This window comes from Halichoerus grypus, chromosome 2, assembly GCF_964656455.1.
Source record: "Halichoerus grypus chromosome 2, mHalGry1.hap1.1, whole genome shotgun sequence".
Lineage (NCBI taxonomy): Eukaryota > Metazoa > Chordata > Mammalia > Carnivora > Phocidae > Halichoerus > Halichoerus grypus.
The window spans coordinates 140,112,013-140,131,685 of NC_135713.1; the positions used below are offsets into that span (position 1 = coordinate 140,112,013).

General features: G+C 38.5%; 1 protein-coding gene across 4 annotated transcripts in view; it reads right to left on the reverse strand.

Annotated features, from left to right (window-relative positions):
- Nucleotides 1-521: 521 nt before the first annotated feature.
- Nucleotides 522-19,673, reverse strand: part of COMMD10 (COMM domain containing 10) — a 200,954-nt gene continuing 181,802 nt past the window's right edge. For 3 of the 4 annotated variants that reach the window (XM_036074835.2, XM_036074831.2, XM_036074832.2), the window contains 3 exons: nucleotides 12,034-12,213; nucleotides 1,553-1,612; nucleotides 522-825 (listed from right to left, as the gene is read on the reverse strand). In XM_036074835.2, the coding sequence (XP_035930728.1) occupies nucleotides 787-825; nucleotides 1,553-1,612; nucleotides 12,034-12,213 (279 nt within the window). In that variant the 3' untranslated portion in view covers nucleotides 522-786. The remainder of the gene's footprint in view (nucleotides 826-1,552; nucleotides 1,613-12,033; nucleotides 12,214-19,673) is intronic. The other variant, XM_036074834.2, reaches the window with a different exon arrangement.

Here is a 19,673-nt window from a genome sequence, read left to right on the forward strand (position 1 = left end):
ACATAACCATTTTATTGACTACAATTAATTAACATATTTATAGAAAGAAAATGTAAAAGGTATCTGTTTTGAAATTTTAAGGATAATGACTTAGCACTCATGACAATTATTTTTATTTATGATCTGAATCTCTCCCTTACTATGAAGTGAATCATTATTAATTTGCAGCACAAAGAAAAGCACACAGAAACCTGGACTATTATTAGATCATTACACTCAGACAAAAAAATTAAAGTGCACTGAGAAGCTCACATTGGAATTAACTGATACACTACTACCAGCTCTCTTTTAAATTTCTTTCCTATGTTATTTCCCAAGCAAAACATCATTATACTCAAGGAAAAATAGAGTATCTGATTGCATTTGGTTGCTTTCTTGCTTTAATAAGGTAATTACCAGAGTTTTGTATTCTAAGGTACACATTATCCCTTGTATCCAGGGACCCTCCTTGATACATAAAGGTGTCATCAAATATGTAAAAAATGAACAGGTCAGGCAATAAAGCAAAAACAAGACAGTAATAACAATATGGTATTTACTGTTTCCTTTTAAGCGAAAGCATTCTTTACAATTGTTTGCCGTTGGCTCACAGAAGGAGAGAATGGGTATTAGAAGCTCTCGAAACAATGATCTCCCTTGGCTGTTATTTCTCTAAGAAGCGGTAAGCCCTGTCGTTTACAAGAAGAAAGCTACTGAATCCTTCGGAAAACATAACCTGGCGGCCCATCGTCAGTGCAGAATGATGAGGTGGCAGAAGTGTGATGGAGAAGCCAGTCTTCAGGAACATCATGTGAGGGAATCCAGCTGCGCTTGTATGGTCTCCAGCTATTCATAAAGACAAAACAAGAGAAAAGTTGCTGAAAGGCGAGAAATGCATATGAAGGGCTGCTCAGAAACTTGCCCAGGGGAGGGACAGATTGGCAGCGGCAACCATGCATATTAAATCCATTCACACAGCAACAGATTCACCACGTAGGAAAGTTTTCTTTTCATATGAAGGTATTAGAATTCATGGCTGCGATCTAAGTTTTCCAATGTGCCAGGAGGATTTCTAAATTCTACTATTTTAAGTACACTCAGCTGTTTTAATTTAAATGATCACTACACAAGACTTTTGAAGTTGGGGGGTGGGGGAGTGCATCTTCCTGGCTCACAAAGTCAGGATTTGGAAAGAAACATGACAAACACTCAAAGATAAATCTTTATAGGCCTGGCACCTCCCTTTCCTCTTGGGCCCAGAAATTAAAATATTTAATGTTAAATATAGCTAAAGTGCCAGTGTGGCTAGGTACCACATAGTTCATTACTGAATGCTTTGCTTTAAAGTAACAATCCCATAGCTTTAATTAAAACCATTTCCACTTTCTTTCTGATTTAGTTTGTCAGATTCTCTTCGGCTCGGCAATGCTTCCCGCCGTGAAACATACGGTGTTTACAAGGGATGTTTAAAGAACTTAGCTCCATAACAGGTCACTTAAAAATAAGAATTCATAAAAAGAAGGCAACATTATGTAAAACCCCACATAGCAGAAATTATTTTAAAAATATAGACCTTGTTATAGAAATCAAACAATTCCTTGTGACTGAATTCCACAAGAACTTTCTCCACGCTCTGTAAGGAAGAAAAAGAAAGAACGAATTTAGTTGTATACAATGCACACTGCAGTTTCTTCTCTCCAGCTAGCCCCAGAATACGCCCTATTATTCTCTGACTGGTTTTAAAAAAATACTTACCTGCTCCACTCAACCCCACTGTTGCTAGAACTCACAGATGCGCTTAATGACACTCCACTTTAGCTAAAGGTTTCAACTCTATAGGGACATCTGTTCTTTACGTTGACTACACAAAGGTTAATAAAATAGAAGCCAGCAAGAGAACAATTTCATTACCTATTTTTTTTTCAAGATAGAGATAATATAGGAGATTGCATTTCATCTTTCTCAGCAGTCCATTCGGAATCTAGCAAATAGCATTACTCAAAGACACTGGAGGCAGCATATGTGACTGAACTCATCCGGCCATGAATGCCTCCCGTCAGCACAGCTGCTGCCTCCGAGCATTAATCTAGCAGTTACGATCTTAACATGCTGAGATGGTCACCTTTTCTAACGTACAGACTCAGCAAAAGTTCACAATTAACATGACAGCTTCAAAGCGGAGACTTAACCACACTCCTTCCTTTCGCCTCAGATGTGATGGGGGAACCTTCACGGGAGCCGTGGGTGCTGAGGGATACTGGGCACGTCTGCACGATGGTGCGGCAGACTGCAACAGGAATCCGGCCCACACCAACCTGCTTTGGGTTGACTTTGTAAACTGAGGGAACACTTAAAGTAGTTCCTGAAGATTGGTCAAACCTGTCTGTTTTATTCAAGGTATCTCTGGCAAATGAAAGTTAATGAGGAGAGAAGGCCAAGAATGGGCTTCCTGCTCTGACCACACTGTCGTGCTCACGGGACATCCAACGGGCACCATGAACTGAAGAAGTGGACACAGGTTGAAAAGAGACATGAATTCATGTACGTAATTGCTTGAGGTCATTTCCAACATTCTCCTAATTCTCCTTCTGTTTCTATGGCTCCTTTTCTCTGTCTTATCTGTTTTAATGGTTTCCATTTCTACTTACAAAGCCAACATTTTCAAAACAAAGTATCTCCAGCTAACTCCAGGAGAGTCAATGGGGCTATGTTCAGATATGGCACCTCCCTTTTCAAGAAGCCAAGGTACAGAGGATCAAATTCCACACATTTTCTTTGCTCCTGTAATACCTACCTAGGTAGTTAAGCTTTAAAATGAATCAAGCAGCATATCTGCTTTAAAGCCTCATCCTTTAGGAAGGATAAAAAAGTAGTAGGCTAACTGACACACATCATTGAACCTCCAAAGGTTCAAATCAGCATTATCTAGCAGTGCTGTATTTCCTCCCAGCAGTTAAAGGGAGAAGAAAGGCCTCAGTTTACCCTATGGAAAAGCAAGGCAAGTTTATTACTTTCCCCCCAATCCAAACGTTAGGAGGGGCTGAAGACTGAATCAGTTTGTGAACAACTGGCTTGCTGTTCGTACACCTGAGGTCACAGCTAAGCTGGGTTCTTGGTTCCTGGATTTTGCTTTGTTTCAAGTTAGTGTTTTCTAAAAGGTTGCACTGAGGAAAAGGAAGGAAGGTGACTTTGAAAACATACTTCTTAAAATAACAACAACTAAAATAACGTGTGTGCACATCCGCACCTGAGTGTTGTGTATGTGTATATGTATATATATAGCGAGAGATGTGTATATATATATTTAGTGTCTTGCTTTACTGAAATACTTAGCCCCAAGAAGGGGAAATGCTGATACCTGAGATAAAATATGCAAAGAACTTATGCCAGTGTCTGGCAGGTATAATCACTGATAGCTATTATCATTATCATTTCTCATTCAACCCACAATGACTTAGGGAAGACCACGAGAATACGGGAGAATACAGGAGTGGCTTTAAGTGTTCCGTATCTACGTGTACAGAGATTATTCTTAGAATTTGAGAATCTATGTTTACCCAAGGGGTGGCCAAGGGCAGTTGTTTAAGGAGGGTAATGATGGAACTCAGATAGATATGTAGGACAAAAAGGAAAGGGGGGCTGGCTAAGAGCCAACTCCCCACATTGTCATGTTCTGACATGGAACCCCAGAGAGCCCAAGAATTCTAAATCTAAATCTCGCCTTCCAGGACATTACTTAAGGTATATTATCAAGAAAGGAGTACAGATTGCATTTACTTAGTAGTGTGGTAACTTTATTTATGACTTTAAATTTAGATATATGGCCCAAGGCCTCCATTTTTACTCCTGCTTTAGGTCCCACAAATATCAGGAATGGGTGTGATCAATATCCTTCCTTGGACCATGATGTTTTTAGGAGGAAAACATACTCTTAGCCTTTTTTGAGAATTTAACTAGAAAGTCACAAATCTGCTTTATCAAACCACAATCAACTCTCTAGCTTCATTGTTTACTCTTCAGAAAATGTATGGAAGGTTCTGTTCACTAAGGAAGCATATTTTCAAACAACTTCTCTTCAGTTTTATGTCTGGACACAAATCAGTGGCAGTCTAGCCCCAACAAGGATGTAAGAAGTGCATTAAGTTTAACGAGAGTCCAATTATTAGTATTTCAGGGGTGCTTGGATTGTCTAGCTCTATGAACACTCTGGGCCTCTGACTCAACTCATGGTTCATTACTATGTTTGTTAAGGGAAGAAGAGAAAATAAAAATGAAATTCAAACCAGTGCTATCTCAGCTATCAGTTGCAACTCTAACAACAAGCTTTCAGGAGGAAGATGTAGAAAATCATGGCTACAGTAGTTCTTAGACTATATCTGACAATGGGTTTAATTATCCATGTGCTTCCTATCACTGTCAGTAGATAATGAGACTTGACTATTTGGTCCCGTTCCCCCCGCCCCGCCGAAAGAGTCAGAAAGATAGTCTGGATAATAAACTGTGGCCTATTATGTCATACTAAATAAGAAGAGAAATATCTTAGTGATGTAAAACTATAGTTCCAAGTAATCAAAATGCTCTGTCATTTTGTCAACCATATACCAAAAGTATTTTATTTATTTATTTTATTTTTTTAAAAGATTTTATTTATTTATTTGACAGAGAGACATAGCGAGAGAGGGAATACAAGCAGTGGGAGTGGGAGAGGGAGAAGCAGGCCTCCCGCCGAGCAGGGAGCCCGATGCGGGGCTCGATCCCAGGACCTGGAATCATGACCTGAGCCGAAGGCAGCCGCTTAACAACTGAGCCACCCGGGCACCCACCAAAAGTATTTTAAACTGAACTACATACCTCTAATCACTTGGTGAAACAAACTAATACATGTATGTATTTTTTATATACATGTGTATATAGACATATCTTTAGATAGTACTGTATTTTACTTTTTACATAGCCAAGTGTTTAAGAAAAAAGTTTATGAGAACATTACATCCCCATTCTTCCAGTAATCAGATACAAACAACATTTTCATACAAGGCAAATTATACTTTAAGTTGAAAGAATTAAAAAAAATGGTAATTCTAACAGGGAGTTTATACTGTCTTCTGAAGGAATATAATGACTAGTTAAGTACTAAAAATTATTTCTGGGAGGGCTTTTTACTGCTTGTGTGTTTAAAGGAATATCAATGGATACCTGCTATTATCCACGATAACTCATGGGTAACATTTAGTAGATTTGGTGAAGAAGAAAAAAAAGTAAATTCAGACATAAAGGAAGAAAATGACAGTAATACAATAATAGTAGGGGCTTCAGCACCCCACTTGCTTCAATGGATAGATCATCCAGACAGAAAATCAATGAGGAAACACTGGCCTTAAATGACACATTAGACCTGATGGACTTAATAGACATATACAGAACATTCCATCCAAAAGCAGAATACATATTCTTCTCAAGTGCACATGGAACATGCTCCAGGAAAGGTTACATGTTAGGTCACAAAACAAGTCTTAATAAATTTAAGAAGACTGAAATCATATCAAGCATCTTTTGCTACCCCAGTGGTATGAAAATAAAATCAATCCCAAGAAGAAAGCTGGAAAAACCACAAGCATGTGGAGGCTAAGCAACATGCTAATAATAAACAATGGGTCAACAGAGAAAGAATAAATAAAAAAATACATTGAGACAAATAAAAATGGGAACCCAACAGTTCAAAATCTATGGGACATAGCAAAAATACTTCTAAGAGGGAAGTTTATGGCGATACAGTCCCACCTCAAGAAACAAGAAAAAAAATCTCAAACAATCTAACCTTATACCTAAAGGAACAAGAAAAGAACAAGTAAAACCCAAAGTTAGTAGAAGGAAGGAAATAATAAAGATCAGAGTGGAAATAAGTGAAATAGAGACCAAAAAAAAAAAAATCAATGAAACTAAGAGCTAGTTCTTTGAAAAGATAAACAAAATTGCTAAACCTTTAGCCAGACTCATCAAGAAAAAAAAGAGAGGGCCCAAATAAATAAAATCAGAAATGGAAGAGGAGAAATTACAACCAATACCACAGAAATACAAAGGATCATAAGACAGTACTACAAATAATCACATGCCAACAAATGGGATAACCTAGAAGAAATGAATAAATTCCTACAAACATACAATCTTTCAAGACTAAGTCCAGAAGATAGAGAAAATCTGAACAGACTGATCACTATAGTAATGAAATTCAATCAGTAATAAAAAAAAAAAAAACCTCCCAACAAACAAAAGTCCTAGACCAGCCTCATAGGTAAATTCTACCATAAAACATTTAAACTAGAGTTAATACCCATCCTTCTCAAACTCTCCCAAAAGACTGAAGAAGAAGGAATGCTTCCAGACTCATCCTAGGAGGCCAGCATTACCCAGATACCAAAACCAGACAAAGCGACCATAAAAAAGAAAATCACAGGCCAATATCCTTGAGGAAGACTGATGCAAAAATCCTCAACAAAATATGAGCAAACTGAACTCAACCGTACGTTAAAAGGATCATACACCACAATCAGGTAGAACTTATTCCAAGAATGCAAAGATAGTTCAACATCCACAAATTAATCAACGTGATACACCACACTAACAAAAAGGGTAAAAATCATATGATCATCTCAATAGATGCAGAAGATGCATTTGATAAAATTCAACATACAGTTATGATAAAAACTCACAACAGAGTGGATACAGAAGGAATGTACCTATGACAGACCCACAGCTAACATCACACTCAGTGGTGGGAAGCTGACAGCTTTTCCTCTCGGGTCAGTAAGAAGACAAGGATGCCACTACCGACACTTTTTATTCAACACAGCATTGGAAGTCGTAGCCATAGTAATTGGACAAGAAAAATGAGGCATTCAAACTGGAAAAGAAGATGTAAAACTCTATGTGCAGATGACATGATACTAAATACAGAGAACCTCAAAGACTCCACCTCTAGAACTAATAAATTCAGTAAAGTTGAAGGATACAAAATTAAGATACATAAATCTGTGGCATTTCTATACAATTACAACAAAATATCAGAAAGAGAAATTTAAAAAACAGTATTTCTCACAATTGCATCAAAAAGAATAAAATACCTAGGAATAAATTTAACCAAGGAGGTAAAAGACCTGTACTCTAAAAACTACAAGACATTAATGAAGGAAACTGGAGATGACACAAACAAATGTAAAGATATTCTGTGCTCATGGATTAGGAGAAATAATATTGTTAAAATGTTACTACTACCCAAAGCAGTCTACAGATTTAATGCAAACCCTATCAAAAAACCAATGGCATCTTTTACAGAAATAGAACAAACAATCCTAAAGTTTGTATGGAATCAAAAAGACCCCAAATAACTTAAAGCAATCTTGAAAAAGAACAAAACTGGAGGTATCACAATCCCTGATATCAAGATATAGTACAAAGCTGTAGTAATCATAACAGTATGGTACTGGCATGCGTGCGCACACATACCACAGATCAATAGAATAGAAGAGAGAGGCCAGAAATAAACCTATGCTTATACAGTCAATTAATCTTCAAAAAAGGAGGCAAGTACATACAATGGGAAAAAGACAGTCTCTTCAATAAATGTAGCTGGACAGCTACATGTGAAAGAATAAAACTGAATCACTTTCTTTCACCATATATGAACATAAACTCAAAACCAATTAAAGACTTAAGTTTAAGACCAGAAACCATAAAACTACTGGAAGAAAACACAGGCAAAAGCTCTTCAATATCAGTCTGAACAAGATTGTTTGGATCTGTCTCCCCAGGACAGGGCAACAAAAGCAAAAGTAAACAAATGGGACTACATCAAACTAAAAAGCTTTTGTATGGTAAAGGAAACCATCAACAAAACAAAAAAGCAAACTACTGAATGAAAGAAGATATTTGTAAATGATATAACTGATAATGGGTTAATTACCAAAATATATAAAAAACTCACACAACTCAATAGGAAAAAGAAAACCCCAAAAATATGATTAGAAAATGGGCAGAGGGACTGAACAGACATTTCTCCAAAGAGGACTTACAGATGGCCAACAGACACATGAAAAGATGCTCAATATCACTAATCATCAGGGAAATGCAAAACCAAACCATAGTGAGATATCATCTCATGACTTGTCAGAATGGCTGTTAACAAAAAGACAAGAAATAACAAGTGTTGGCAAGAATGGGGAGAAAAGGGAACTCCACTGCACTGTTGGTGGAAATGTAAACTGGTGTAGCTACTATGGAAAACAGTATGAAGGTTCTTCAAAAAATTAAAAATAGGCCTACCATATGGTCCAGCAATTCCATCTCTGGGTGTTTATGGGAAGAAAAACAACAACAACCAACAAATCACCAATCTGAAGAGAGATATGCATACTATGTTCACTGCAGCATTATTTATAATAGCCAAGATATGGAAGCAACCTAAATGTCCATCAATAGATGAATGGATAGAGAAGATACAGTATATATAAATACAATGGAATATTAATCATAAAAAAGAATGAAATTTTGCCATTCGTGACAACATGGATGTACATAGAGGGTATTATGCTAAGTGAAGTAAGTCAAACAGAGAAATACAAATACTGTATATTCCACTTGCAAGTGGAATATAGAAAACAAAACAAACAAACCAACAAAACAAAACAGAAACAGACTCACAGATACAAGGAACAATCTGGTGGCTGCCAGAGGGGAGAGGGGTGAGGGGATAAGTGAAACAGGGAATAAGGATTAAAAGGGATAAACTTCCATTTATAGAATAAATAAGACATAGGGATACCATGTACAGCACAGGGAATATAGTTAATAATTATGTAACTATTATGTATGGTGACAGATGGTAGCTAGATTTATCATGGTGATCACTTTGTAATGCACATAAAGGTTGAATCACTTGTACTGAAGTGATTCACTGAAGCTAAAGTTGAACCTTGAACAATGTGGGGGTTAGGGGTGCTAACCGCCCATATAGTCGAAAATCAATATATAACATTTAACTCTGCCCAAACTCAAATACTAATAGCCCACTGTTGACCGGAAGTTTTACTGGCAACATAAAGAGTTGATTAATATATATTTTGTAAGTTACATGAATTGTATACTGTTTTTACTTTATATACTGTATATACTTATCACAAAGTAAGCTACAAAAAAGAAAATGTTATTAAGGAAATCATAAGGAAGAGAAAATACATTTACAGTGCTGTACTTATTAATGGAAAAAAAAATCCATTTATAAGTAGACCTGCCTGGTTCAAATCCGTATCGTTCAAGGGTTACCTGTAATATAATATTGCACATCAACTATACTTTAAGAAAAGAAAAAGAAAATTCACCCTAGGGCTTTAGATGTAATGGATAACTCCTAGGAAAACTCTTTTTAGAGACAGACTACATGGGTCCCACAAAAATTGTCAGGTTATGTGTATTTCTATCATTCCTTCTTCCTGTAAATGCAGACAACATGAAATTCCATAAATGTGCTTTTAAATAAAAAGCATTACAGTTGTTTTTCACACACAAATAAAATATAGGCTCACAAACTATGGAGAGAGCTCAAACATTCATCGACTGATGAATGGATAAAGACACGGTACATATATACAATGGAATATTACTCAGCCATCAGAAAGGATAAATCTTGCCTTTTGCAATGATGTGGATGGAACTATAGGGTATTATACTAAGCAAAATAAATCAGTCAGAGAAAGACAAATACCATATTATTTCATGCATATGCAGAATTTAAGAAAAAACAGATGAACATATGGGAAAGGGGAAAAGATAAGGAGAGAGGGAAACAAGCCATAAGAGAGTCATGATGATAGAGAACAAACTGAGGGTAGATGGAGGGAGGTGGGTGGGGGACAGGATAGATGGCTGATGGGCATTAAGCAGGGCACTTGTTGTGATGATCACTGGGTGTTGCATTAAGTGAAGAATCACTGAATTCTACTCCAGAAACCAATATTGCACTGTATGTTAACTAAAATTTGAATTAAAAAAATAAATACTTGATTAAAAAAGTAAAAAATAAAGAATAGGCTCATATGATGATAAGTATTCTGAAATTTCTGACACTGGTAATCACCTACAATACCTCATATTAATTTTAAAACAGTCCAAGGAGGCAGGCATGCCATAAAATATTCCTCTTTAAAAGATGAGCACCTGGAGGCGCACTGTGGTAAGAAAGCCACCCGAGGAAAACAACCAGGTAACAATGGACAATGAACTAGAAGAGTCAGAGCAGGAAGGTAAGGGCTATCCTGAACTGTTCTTTCCACCTGAGATAAAATAGGGATAACCATCAATAGGTAAATGTTACTAGAAAAAAGGGAAGTAATTTAACGACACCCAACTAGGTCAAGATAGTATTATACACACTCCTCCACATAAATGAAGACTTTTTTTAAACATTAACAGGGAAGTCAGTAAGTAAGATAAGTTTTTGTTGTTATTGTTTGGTTGGGGGTAAAGAGGGTGGGTGATGTGTACTGAGTCATCCACACTACTGCATGCTCCCTTTTCTGAGACAAAAGTGCTTATACCCAACATGTTTCGGACATTACGATAAATGACACCTGCTCATGTGAGAACAGAGCAGAATAATATTTTTCTTAGTTCTACACAATCTTCCCTAATCTAACTTAAAAAGTTTTTTCCCACAAGACTCTCCCCACCAAAATAAAAAAAATCTCTGTACTCCAACCAAACTGCTGTACTCACTATCTCCCAAATATCCCACACTTTCCTGCCAGTTCTTATTCATCTCCTTCCAGATGGAGTGCAGTTCTAAATGGATAAGATAAAATGAAAAAGCTAAAAGAAAATATTCATGAATTTCTCTATAACCCTGGGGTATATAAAGACTCCTTTAAAATGACATGAAAATATGCTAACTATATAATCTTTAGTTGGCAAATAAGCTGCTAGTAAATAAACTAATTATAAAGAAAATGACTGATAATCAGTGAGAATATATTAAAATCCAGAACTTCCATTCATTGAGTCACATCATCAAAAGACTAAAAGGAAAGCCAGAGACTCATATGCAGAATATACAAAAATGCATACAAATCAATAAAAAACTCAGTTGAAAAATGGATGGGAACATATACCCAAACATTGTGTTGTACACCTAAAACTAATACCATGTTGTGTCAATTATACTTCATGAAAGACAAAAAGAAAGTCAAGTGGGTGGTAGTGTTTGGCTGGCGTGAAGGAGTAAACTAGTGGGAGACTTGCATGATGCCAGATGAGATTGTTAAAAGGGATTGCAGCTAATGTGCTGATCTCGAAGCCTGCCTCGGGTGGAATACAAGTGGGAAAGAACCTAGAAATTATGGACAGCACCTCCTCTTGGTAGGTTTCCTGGCAGTTTCCCCAACAGAGAGGGGTATGTCCAGGTTGCTCAAGAGTGCCCTGGCTTGACAGCCTTGCTCTGATTTAAAAAAAGAAAAACAAACAAACAAAACAAACATACAAGAGACTTGAACGGTCACTTCACAAAAGATGTCCAAACAGCCAAAATCATATGAAAATACATTAGCAACCATATTGTGGGAAGACATGAAAATCTGTGAATCTGTATAACTACTCTGAAAACTTGTCATACCCTATGACCCCAAAATTCACTCCTAAGTATTAGTACTATGTTCAATTGAAATGTACACATTTGGACACCATGAGACTGGTACATGAATAATGACAGCAACAATATTCAAAAGAACCAAAAAATGGAAGTAACCGGAATCTCTTTCAACAGAAGAATATATAAATAAATTGTAGTATAGCAATACAATGGAACGTTATACAGACATGAAAATAAATTAGAGCTAAATACGGTATCACACACAACTCTCAAATATCTAAATGCCAGAGAAAGGCACAGAAGACACATATTGATTGGTTTCATTTATATGGGGATTTAAAAAACAACAGCAAAAGAGGTTTTAGAGACAAATGCTTATGTGGGACAACTATAAAGTAAGAAAGTAACAAAGATATTACCAGAAGTATCGGAATAGTGATCCCGTCTGGGTGACCAGACAGAGGAGGAACTGGGAGGAGCCATAAGGGAGGCTTCTGACGTAATGACAATACTGTATAGATTTCTTGATCATGGGGGGCCAAAGGTGCTCTTTTACAAATCACTGCGCTCTTTCTCTGTACGTGTGCCGATTTCCCCAACTTAAAAAAAAAAAAAAAGATGGCATTGCTAGGTGTTGAATTCATTCATTCATTTTTATTCAATAAATACGGATTAAGTATCTACAAGGCCTGGTCTAGACACTACATATACTTAAGGAGTAAGAAAGACAAAAATTCCCCTCCTTCTAGTTAATAAAAGCAGACAACAAATAAGATTTGTAACACCACCACCACCAACAATAACAATCTACATACATACGTGTGGGAATGTCTGTTGGTGTTCAGTGTTAGGAAGAAAAATAAAGCAGGAAAAGGAGATGTGTGTCTGGAGGTGGGTAGGTGGAGATTCAGTGGGAAGTGGCCAGGAAAGGTCTCACCGAGATGGTGATATCTGAGTTAAGATTTAAAAGAAGTGAGGGAGAAAAAAGACAACCCATAGGATGGAAGAAGATACTTGCAAATCATTATCTAATAAGAGTATAATACCCAGAATATATAAAGAACTCCTATAATTCAACAACAAAAAGACAAGCCCAATTTTTTAAAAAAGGCAAAGGACGGAACAAAAAAGATACACAAATGGTTAGGTAAGCACATGAAAAGATACTCAACATCATCAGTCATTAGGCAAATGCAAATCAAACTGCAATGAGAAACTAAGGAGGATATAATTTTGGGGGGGTGGGGAGGAGAAAACCCAAGTGTTGGTGAGGATGTAGGGAAATTGGAATCCATATACATTGCTAGTAGGAATGTAAATTGGTGCAGTGGTTGTGGAAAACAGCATGAAATTCCTGAAAAAGTTGAACAAAGAATTACCATAGGACCCAGCAATTCCCCTCCTGAATATATACCCGAAAGAAATGATAACAGGGACTGAAATAGATACTTGTACACAATTGTTTCTAGTATCTTTTTAATAGCTATTTAAGGCAATATGTGGACCTAATAGCAGTTAAGATTTTGATGAAAAGATGATAGTGGAAGCAAGACCATAAGGAACAAAGAAACGTTACTCAAGAGTAGTGCCTTTTATACATGTTTACTCCTCCCTCAACCATCAGTTTAAGCCCTGCTGTGGGCTGAGTTGTGTTTCCCCAAAATTCACATTGAAATCCTAACCCCTGGTACCTCAATATGTAACTGTATACAGCGTTGAGGTCTTAAAGAGGTAATTAAGGTAAAATGAGGTCATGTGGGTGGGCCTGAGTCCAACAATGACAGGTGTCCTTATAAGAGGAGATTAGGACCCAGACACACACAGAAGGAAGACCATGTGAAGACACTGGGGGAATATGGCCATCTACAAGCCAAAGACAGAAGTCTTAGAAGAAACCAATCCTGTTGACATCTTGATCTCAAACTTCTAGCCTCCAGACTGTGCATAAATAAATTTCTGTTATAAGTGACCCAGTCTGACGTACTTTGTTATGGCAGCCCTAGCAAACTCAGATAGACCCCATCTTCTGGGATGGACAGAAGAGATCTTTCTTCTAAGAACAATGGAAAGCCATTGGAGAGTTTTAAGTGTAAGAATGATATAATTGTATCTACATATTAACAACTGCCCTTGGCTTTTATTTGTAAATGGAGTTGGCCAAACTGGATGTGGAGAGACCAGTTAGGAGGCTACTGCATTAGTCCAGGCCAGATAGTGATTTGACCTAATGTGATGGCAACAGTGATAAAGTAGAAAAACTTGAGATATGGTTTAGAGGTGGAAGAGATAGCACTTAGTGAGAGATTTGAGTAAGGGTGTGTGTGTGTGAAGGAACAGAAGAAGTTAGAATAACTCTCAGCTTTCTGGCAAGAGAAACTGGATGGCGGCAGCGGAGATAAGGAAACTCTAGAGATCTGAAGAAGGAGAGAATCAAAGGGGCAGTTCCAGATACAATGAGCTTGATTAAGTGAGATTTCCCTGAAAATAAATTAAATAAGTCTAGAAAGCCAAAAAAGAGACTTAGGTAAGAGAACCATATATTTTGTTATGATATATTGATACTTAAAACTGCAAGAGCGTGGGGTGTCTGGGTGGCTCCGTCAGTTAAGCCTCCGGCTCTTGATGTCGGCTCAGGTCATTATCTCAGGGTTGTGGGATAGTCTCACTTTGGGCTTTGTGCTCAGCAGGGAGTCGTCCTGAGGATTCTCTGCCTCTGCCCCTCCCCCTGCTCATGCTCTTTCTCTAAAATAAATAAATATTTATTAAATAAATTAAATAAATATAAATATAAAATTATTTGTTAAATAAATAAATAAATCTCGAGCACAGAGCCTGCTTAAGATTCTCTCTCTTAGGGTGCCTGGGTGGCGTAGTTGGTTAAGCGGCTGGCTTGATTTTGGCTCAGGTCATGATCTTGGGGTCCTGGGGTCGAGCCCCATATGGGGCTCCATGCCCAGTGGGGAGTCTGCTTGAGAATTCTCTCCCTTTGTCCCTCCCTTTGCTTGTGTTCTCTCTCTAAAATAAGTAAATCTTAAAAAAAAAACAAAAAAAAAACAAACCAAGAACAAAACTGTAAGAGTGGATGCCATTGCCCAGGAAAAGAATGCAGTATGAAAAGAGAGGAAAGCCTGGGGCTGAACCCTATGGAATTCCAGTATCTAGGGTAGGTGGGTGTTCCATAAATGACAAGTACCACCAGGCCCACAAATTCTGTTCAGAGAAATTAAGTTAAGAGCACTGACAGCTGCATGGTACGTGGTAATGTATGGTGGGCATTTATTACATGGATCAAAATAATTTAGTGAGTTAGTATACAGGCAATAAAACTGGGTAGCTTATTTTTAAATATGTCTTCAGTCTTCCATTTTCCGGTAAAACACATTAAAGTCACTAATACTGTTCGGTAAACATACACAGACTAGATTTACTCTCTTTCTTCTGCCTTCTACATATAAGATTACAGCCAAGAACCCATTTAGGAAATTCATTGCTTATATTGCCTAAGCTGGTCTGCATTAAAACCCAACTTAGACTTTCTGCATCTTCTCTGAACACACTGCAAAGTGAAAATGAGAGTGTGAGATTAAAATTCTGCCACCTTCGTAAAAGACAAGAAAGATGTATTCACCCATTCCTTTTCATTTTTAATTTGTAGTCCTGTCTACAAGCACCTGGATAATGTTGCATATACCCATTAGCAAAAGTCCCATGGAAATAAAATTTAGTAAGGCCTTCAGAGAAGTCTCACTTGATGAAAGCTGACAGTAAAAATATCCTTTGCTTTCCCATTAGTTAGGAATTAGGAACACATATACATTTTCCAAGAGAGAAATGCATTAGCCTCTGCACAAATTATCCAAGTAAAAACAGCCTCTAAATAACACAAATATCAACTAGCTAAGAGTTAAACCAAATTTACACTGCTAAGTTGGATGTTGGAATTAGAAATGATACAATTAGCTTTTCAACTAGAAAATGAGGAGTGAAGGATTCCAGTAAAAGAAAAACTACTAATCTCCTGTTCTGACTGAATCTAAAAATACTTTGCTGGGTACTTAAAGAGCAAGTTTTTTCCTTTTCAGTGACGGAAATGAAGGGCAAAGATAACATGTAAATAATATTTCAAGCTCTACTGAATGCTTATTTTTGCTTATAAAGCAAAAATCATTAGGTACCATTTATTTGATAAATACACCTACAGATTATGTTCTAACTATACACAGTAATAGGTAATTGTAAATATACTCCAGAATCTCTATTCACTATTATTGCTCAAAAAAACTAGGGATGTAATTTAAGCTCTCACCACAGACTGAAAAAACCAAAAAACCCCCATGAAATTCTACTGATACATACAAGCATTAGCCACTTCTGTTGTCCATAATATTTCATCATTCAAGAAACATTACAGAGTGCCAATACAACGACAACCAGGAAGGTGTCTACCCTTGACCAAAGAAAGGTCCTGGTTGCCCTTTATGGCTACGCTCCCAACTATAGGAAGAAGGTACATGGGACAGAAGGGAGGAAGGGATCCTCTGCCCATCTGTCAGATCAGTGGAATCAATCCTGGCAACTAAAGGGGTAACAGATGTTATAATGAGCTCTGATTCAGAGGATGCCAGCTTGAGAAGGTGCAAGCAAAAGCACCATAGGTGGAGGGAAAGCAAATTTCCCCTTTTCTCTGAAGGAGCTTGACTACATGACCTCCCAAGGTCCTTTTCAATTCTAGGGCTTGAAGATGTGGAAAGGCAAACCTACACAAGCAAATGACATGGTGAACTGAGGTCGTGAAGAGAACCACAAAATGTCAGTAAGAAAGAGCTTTGGCAATAACCTAGTTCAACCCTTTTATTCAAAAGATGAGGCAGCTGGTCCCACAAAGATGAACCAACAGGAAGTGGTATTATGGGGAGACCAATCATTGTTCTTTCCACTTTAGTGTTATTATGATCACTCAAGATAAAACAGCACTTTCACCTGCAGATCAAGCTAATTTATAGAAAAAAGTTCTCTCCATGAATTTGCACATCTACATCCCCTCTCTGAGTCTACACAGAAATACATAAAAGTGATGCTGAGGCTAAATATTTTGATAAATATGGCTGCTGAGGCACTAATGTGTCTTAAGTAATGGAGAAATAATGTGAAGTTAAAATCTTCAAATCCTCAAAACTTTTCAGAAAAAAAAAAGCTAATCTTTTTGTCTTAGTTAAATTAATTAAAAAAAAAAAAAAGAACCACTGGGACTATTTCACAAAAGCTAACACGGTACCATTGCCATGTTTAAAATTCTAACTGCAGACTAAAGACATTCTCGATCGTCGGCTCCGGACCTCAACCCACCGCACCTCACCTCCATTCTAAGACTGCATCACCAGGACCCGAGATTGTGACCTGAGCCAAAGTCAGACACTTTACTGACTGAGCCACCCAGGTGCCCCAAGAGTTCTGCCAAGATTTTTTATTAGAGATGAAACTTTTGTGGAAAAGATCTCAGAAGATTTGTAGTCCAGTCCCTCAATATGTAAAGACTTGGAAATGATCCTGGGAGCTGTGGTATTGTATCTGTCATTAATTATTGGGAAATTCAGGGGAGAAAGATGGCGGAGGAGTAGGGGACCCTATTTCAACTGGTCCCCGGAATTGAGCTGGATATCTACCAGACCACTCTGAGCACCCACGAAACCAGCCTGAGATGGAAGAAGATCTGGATCTCTACAAACAGAATAGCCACAGGCGGTTGGTTTTGAGGTAAGAAGTGGGGAGCCGTGATTCCCCGGGCAGATATCGGAGGATAAACGGCAGCGGGAGGGTGCCTGGCCGTGGGGATCCTACACCGCCGGTGAGTGACAGCCTCGCGCACCGCGGACCGGGCACAGACTCGCAGACTGGTAGCGGCAGGGAAAGGACTCTAGGGCAGCCCCCAGGACGGAAACCTGGAGCGGCTGGGTTGATTGGGCGAACTGCAGCCACCGGGACAGAAACCCAGAGTGGCGGAATCACGGGTGCGCGCTTACGCGTGAACTGGGAGCGGCTGGCGGTTTTAGAAGCATAAAAGGCAGAGATGTGCCCCAACCAGGAGGCAGCTCTGGGAGCGCTGCGGAGGGGCGCACAACCCAGGACGCCGCAGTTTATAACAGCACGGACAGAAACGGAGACGGTGTGGCCTGGAGAGCTCACTGAAGAACAGACTGAGGTCTCTCTGCTCTGAGGCAGAGGGTTGGAAACGGTTTCTTCTGCTCTGACTCGCGGAAGAGACGTGGAAAGCCACCAGAGAACAAAAGCCCCAAAAACTGATTCCCGCTGAGCCCATCCCCCCGCCACAGGGGCACAAGGCAACTCTGCCCAAACAGGGTTGCCTGAGTAACAGCGTGGCAGGCCCCTCCCGCAGAAGATAGGCTGGGAAAATAAGAGGCCAGCAACCCTAAGATCCCAAGAAAACAGGTGCATCTTGCTTGGGTTCTGGTCAATAATTTGGACTCTATACATTCCCTCAAACACCCATCAACAGAATGACTAGGAGGAGCCCCCAAAACAGAAAAGACTCAGAGATTATGACTTATGCTGCAGATTTACAAATGGACGCAGATATAACCAAGATGTCGGAGATGGAATTCAGGCTAGCAATTGTGAAGACAATGGCTAGAATGGAGAAATCAATTAATGGCAACATAGAGTCTCTAAGGGCAGAAATAAAAGGGGAATTGGCAGAACTTAAAAATGCTATCAATGAGATCCAATCCAATCTAGATAATCTAACAGCTAGGGTAACTGAGGCAGAAGAGAGAATAAGTGACCTGGAAGACAATACAATAGATAAAAAGGGAAAAGAGGAGGCCAGGGAAAAACAACTCAGAATCCATGGAAAGAGAATCAGAGAAATAAGTGACACCATGAAGCATTCCAATGTCAGAATAATTGGAATCCCGGAGGGAGTGGAGAGAGAGAGAGGACTAGAAGATGTATTTGAGCAAATCGTAGCTGAGAACTTCCCTAATCTGGGGAATGAAACAAACATTCGAGTCCTAGAGGCAGAGAGGACCCCCTCCTAAGATCAAGGAAAACAGGCCAACACCCCGGCATGTAATAGCAAAACTCACAAATCTTAGAACCAAGGAAACCATCTTAAGGGCAGTTAGGGGGAAGAGAGTCCTTACGTACATAGGGAGGAACATCAGAATAACGTCAGACCTACCCACAGAGACCTGGCAAGCCAGAAAGGCCTGGCAAGACATATTCAGGGTACTAAATGAGAAGAACATGCAGCCAAGAATACTTTATCCGGCAAGGCTTTCATTTAGAATGGATGGAGAGATGCAAATCTTCCATGACCGGCAGAAACTGAAAGAATATGTGACCACTAAGCCGGCTCTGCAAGAAATATTAAGGGGGGTTCTATAAAAGGAGAAAGACCCCAAGAGTGATGTACAACAGAAATTTACAGGGACAATCTATAAAAACAACATCTTCACAGGCAACATGACAATTAATTCATATCTTTCAATAATCACTCTCAACGTGAATGGCCTAAATGCTCCCAGAAAATGGCACAGGGTTGCAGACTGGATAAAGACAGGACCCATCCATACGCTGTCTACAAGAGACTCATTTGAACCTAAAGATACATCCAGACTGAAAGTAAAGGGATGGAGATCCATCTTCCATGCCAGCGGACCTCAAAAGAAAGCTGGGGTAGCAATTCTTATATCTGACAAATTAGATTTTAAACTAAAGTCTGTAATAAGAGACACAGAAGGACACTATATCATTCTTAAAAGGTCTATCCAACAAGAAGATCTAACAATTGTAAATATCTATGCCCCCAACATGGGAGCAGCCATCTACATAAGCCAACTGTTAACCAAAATAAAGAGTCACATTGATAACAATATGTTAATTGTAGACCTCACTACTCCACTCTCAGCAATGGACAGATCATCTAAGCAGAAAATCAACAAGGAAACAAGAGCTTTGAATGATACATTGGACCAGATGGACCTCATAGATATTTACAGAACATTCCACCCTAAAACAACACGATACTCATTCTTCTCGA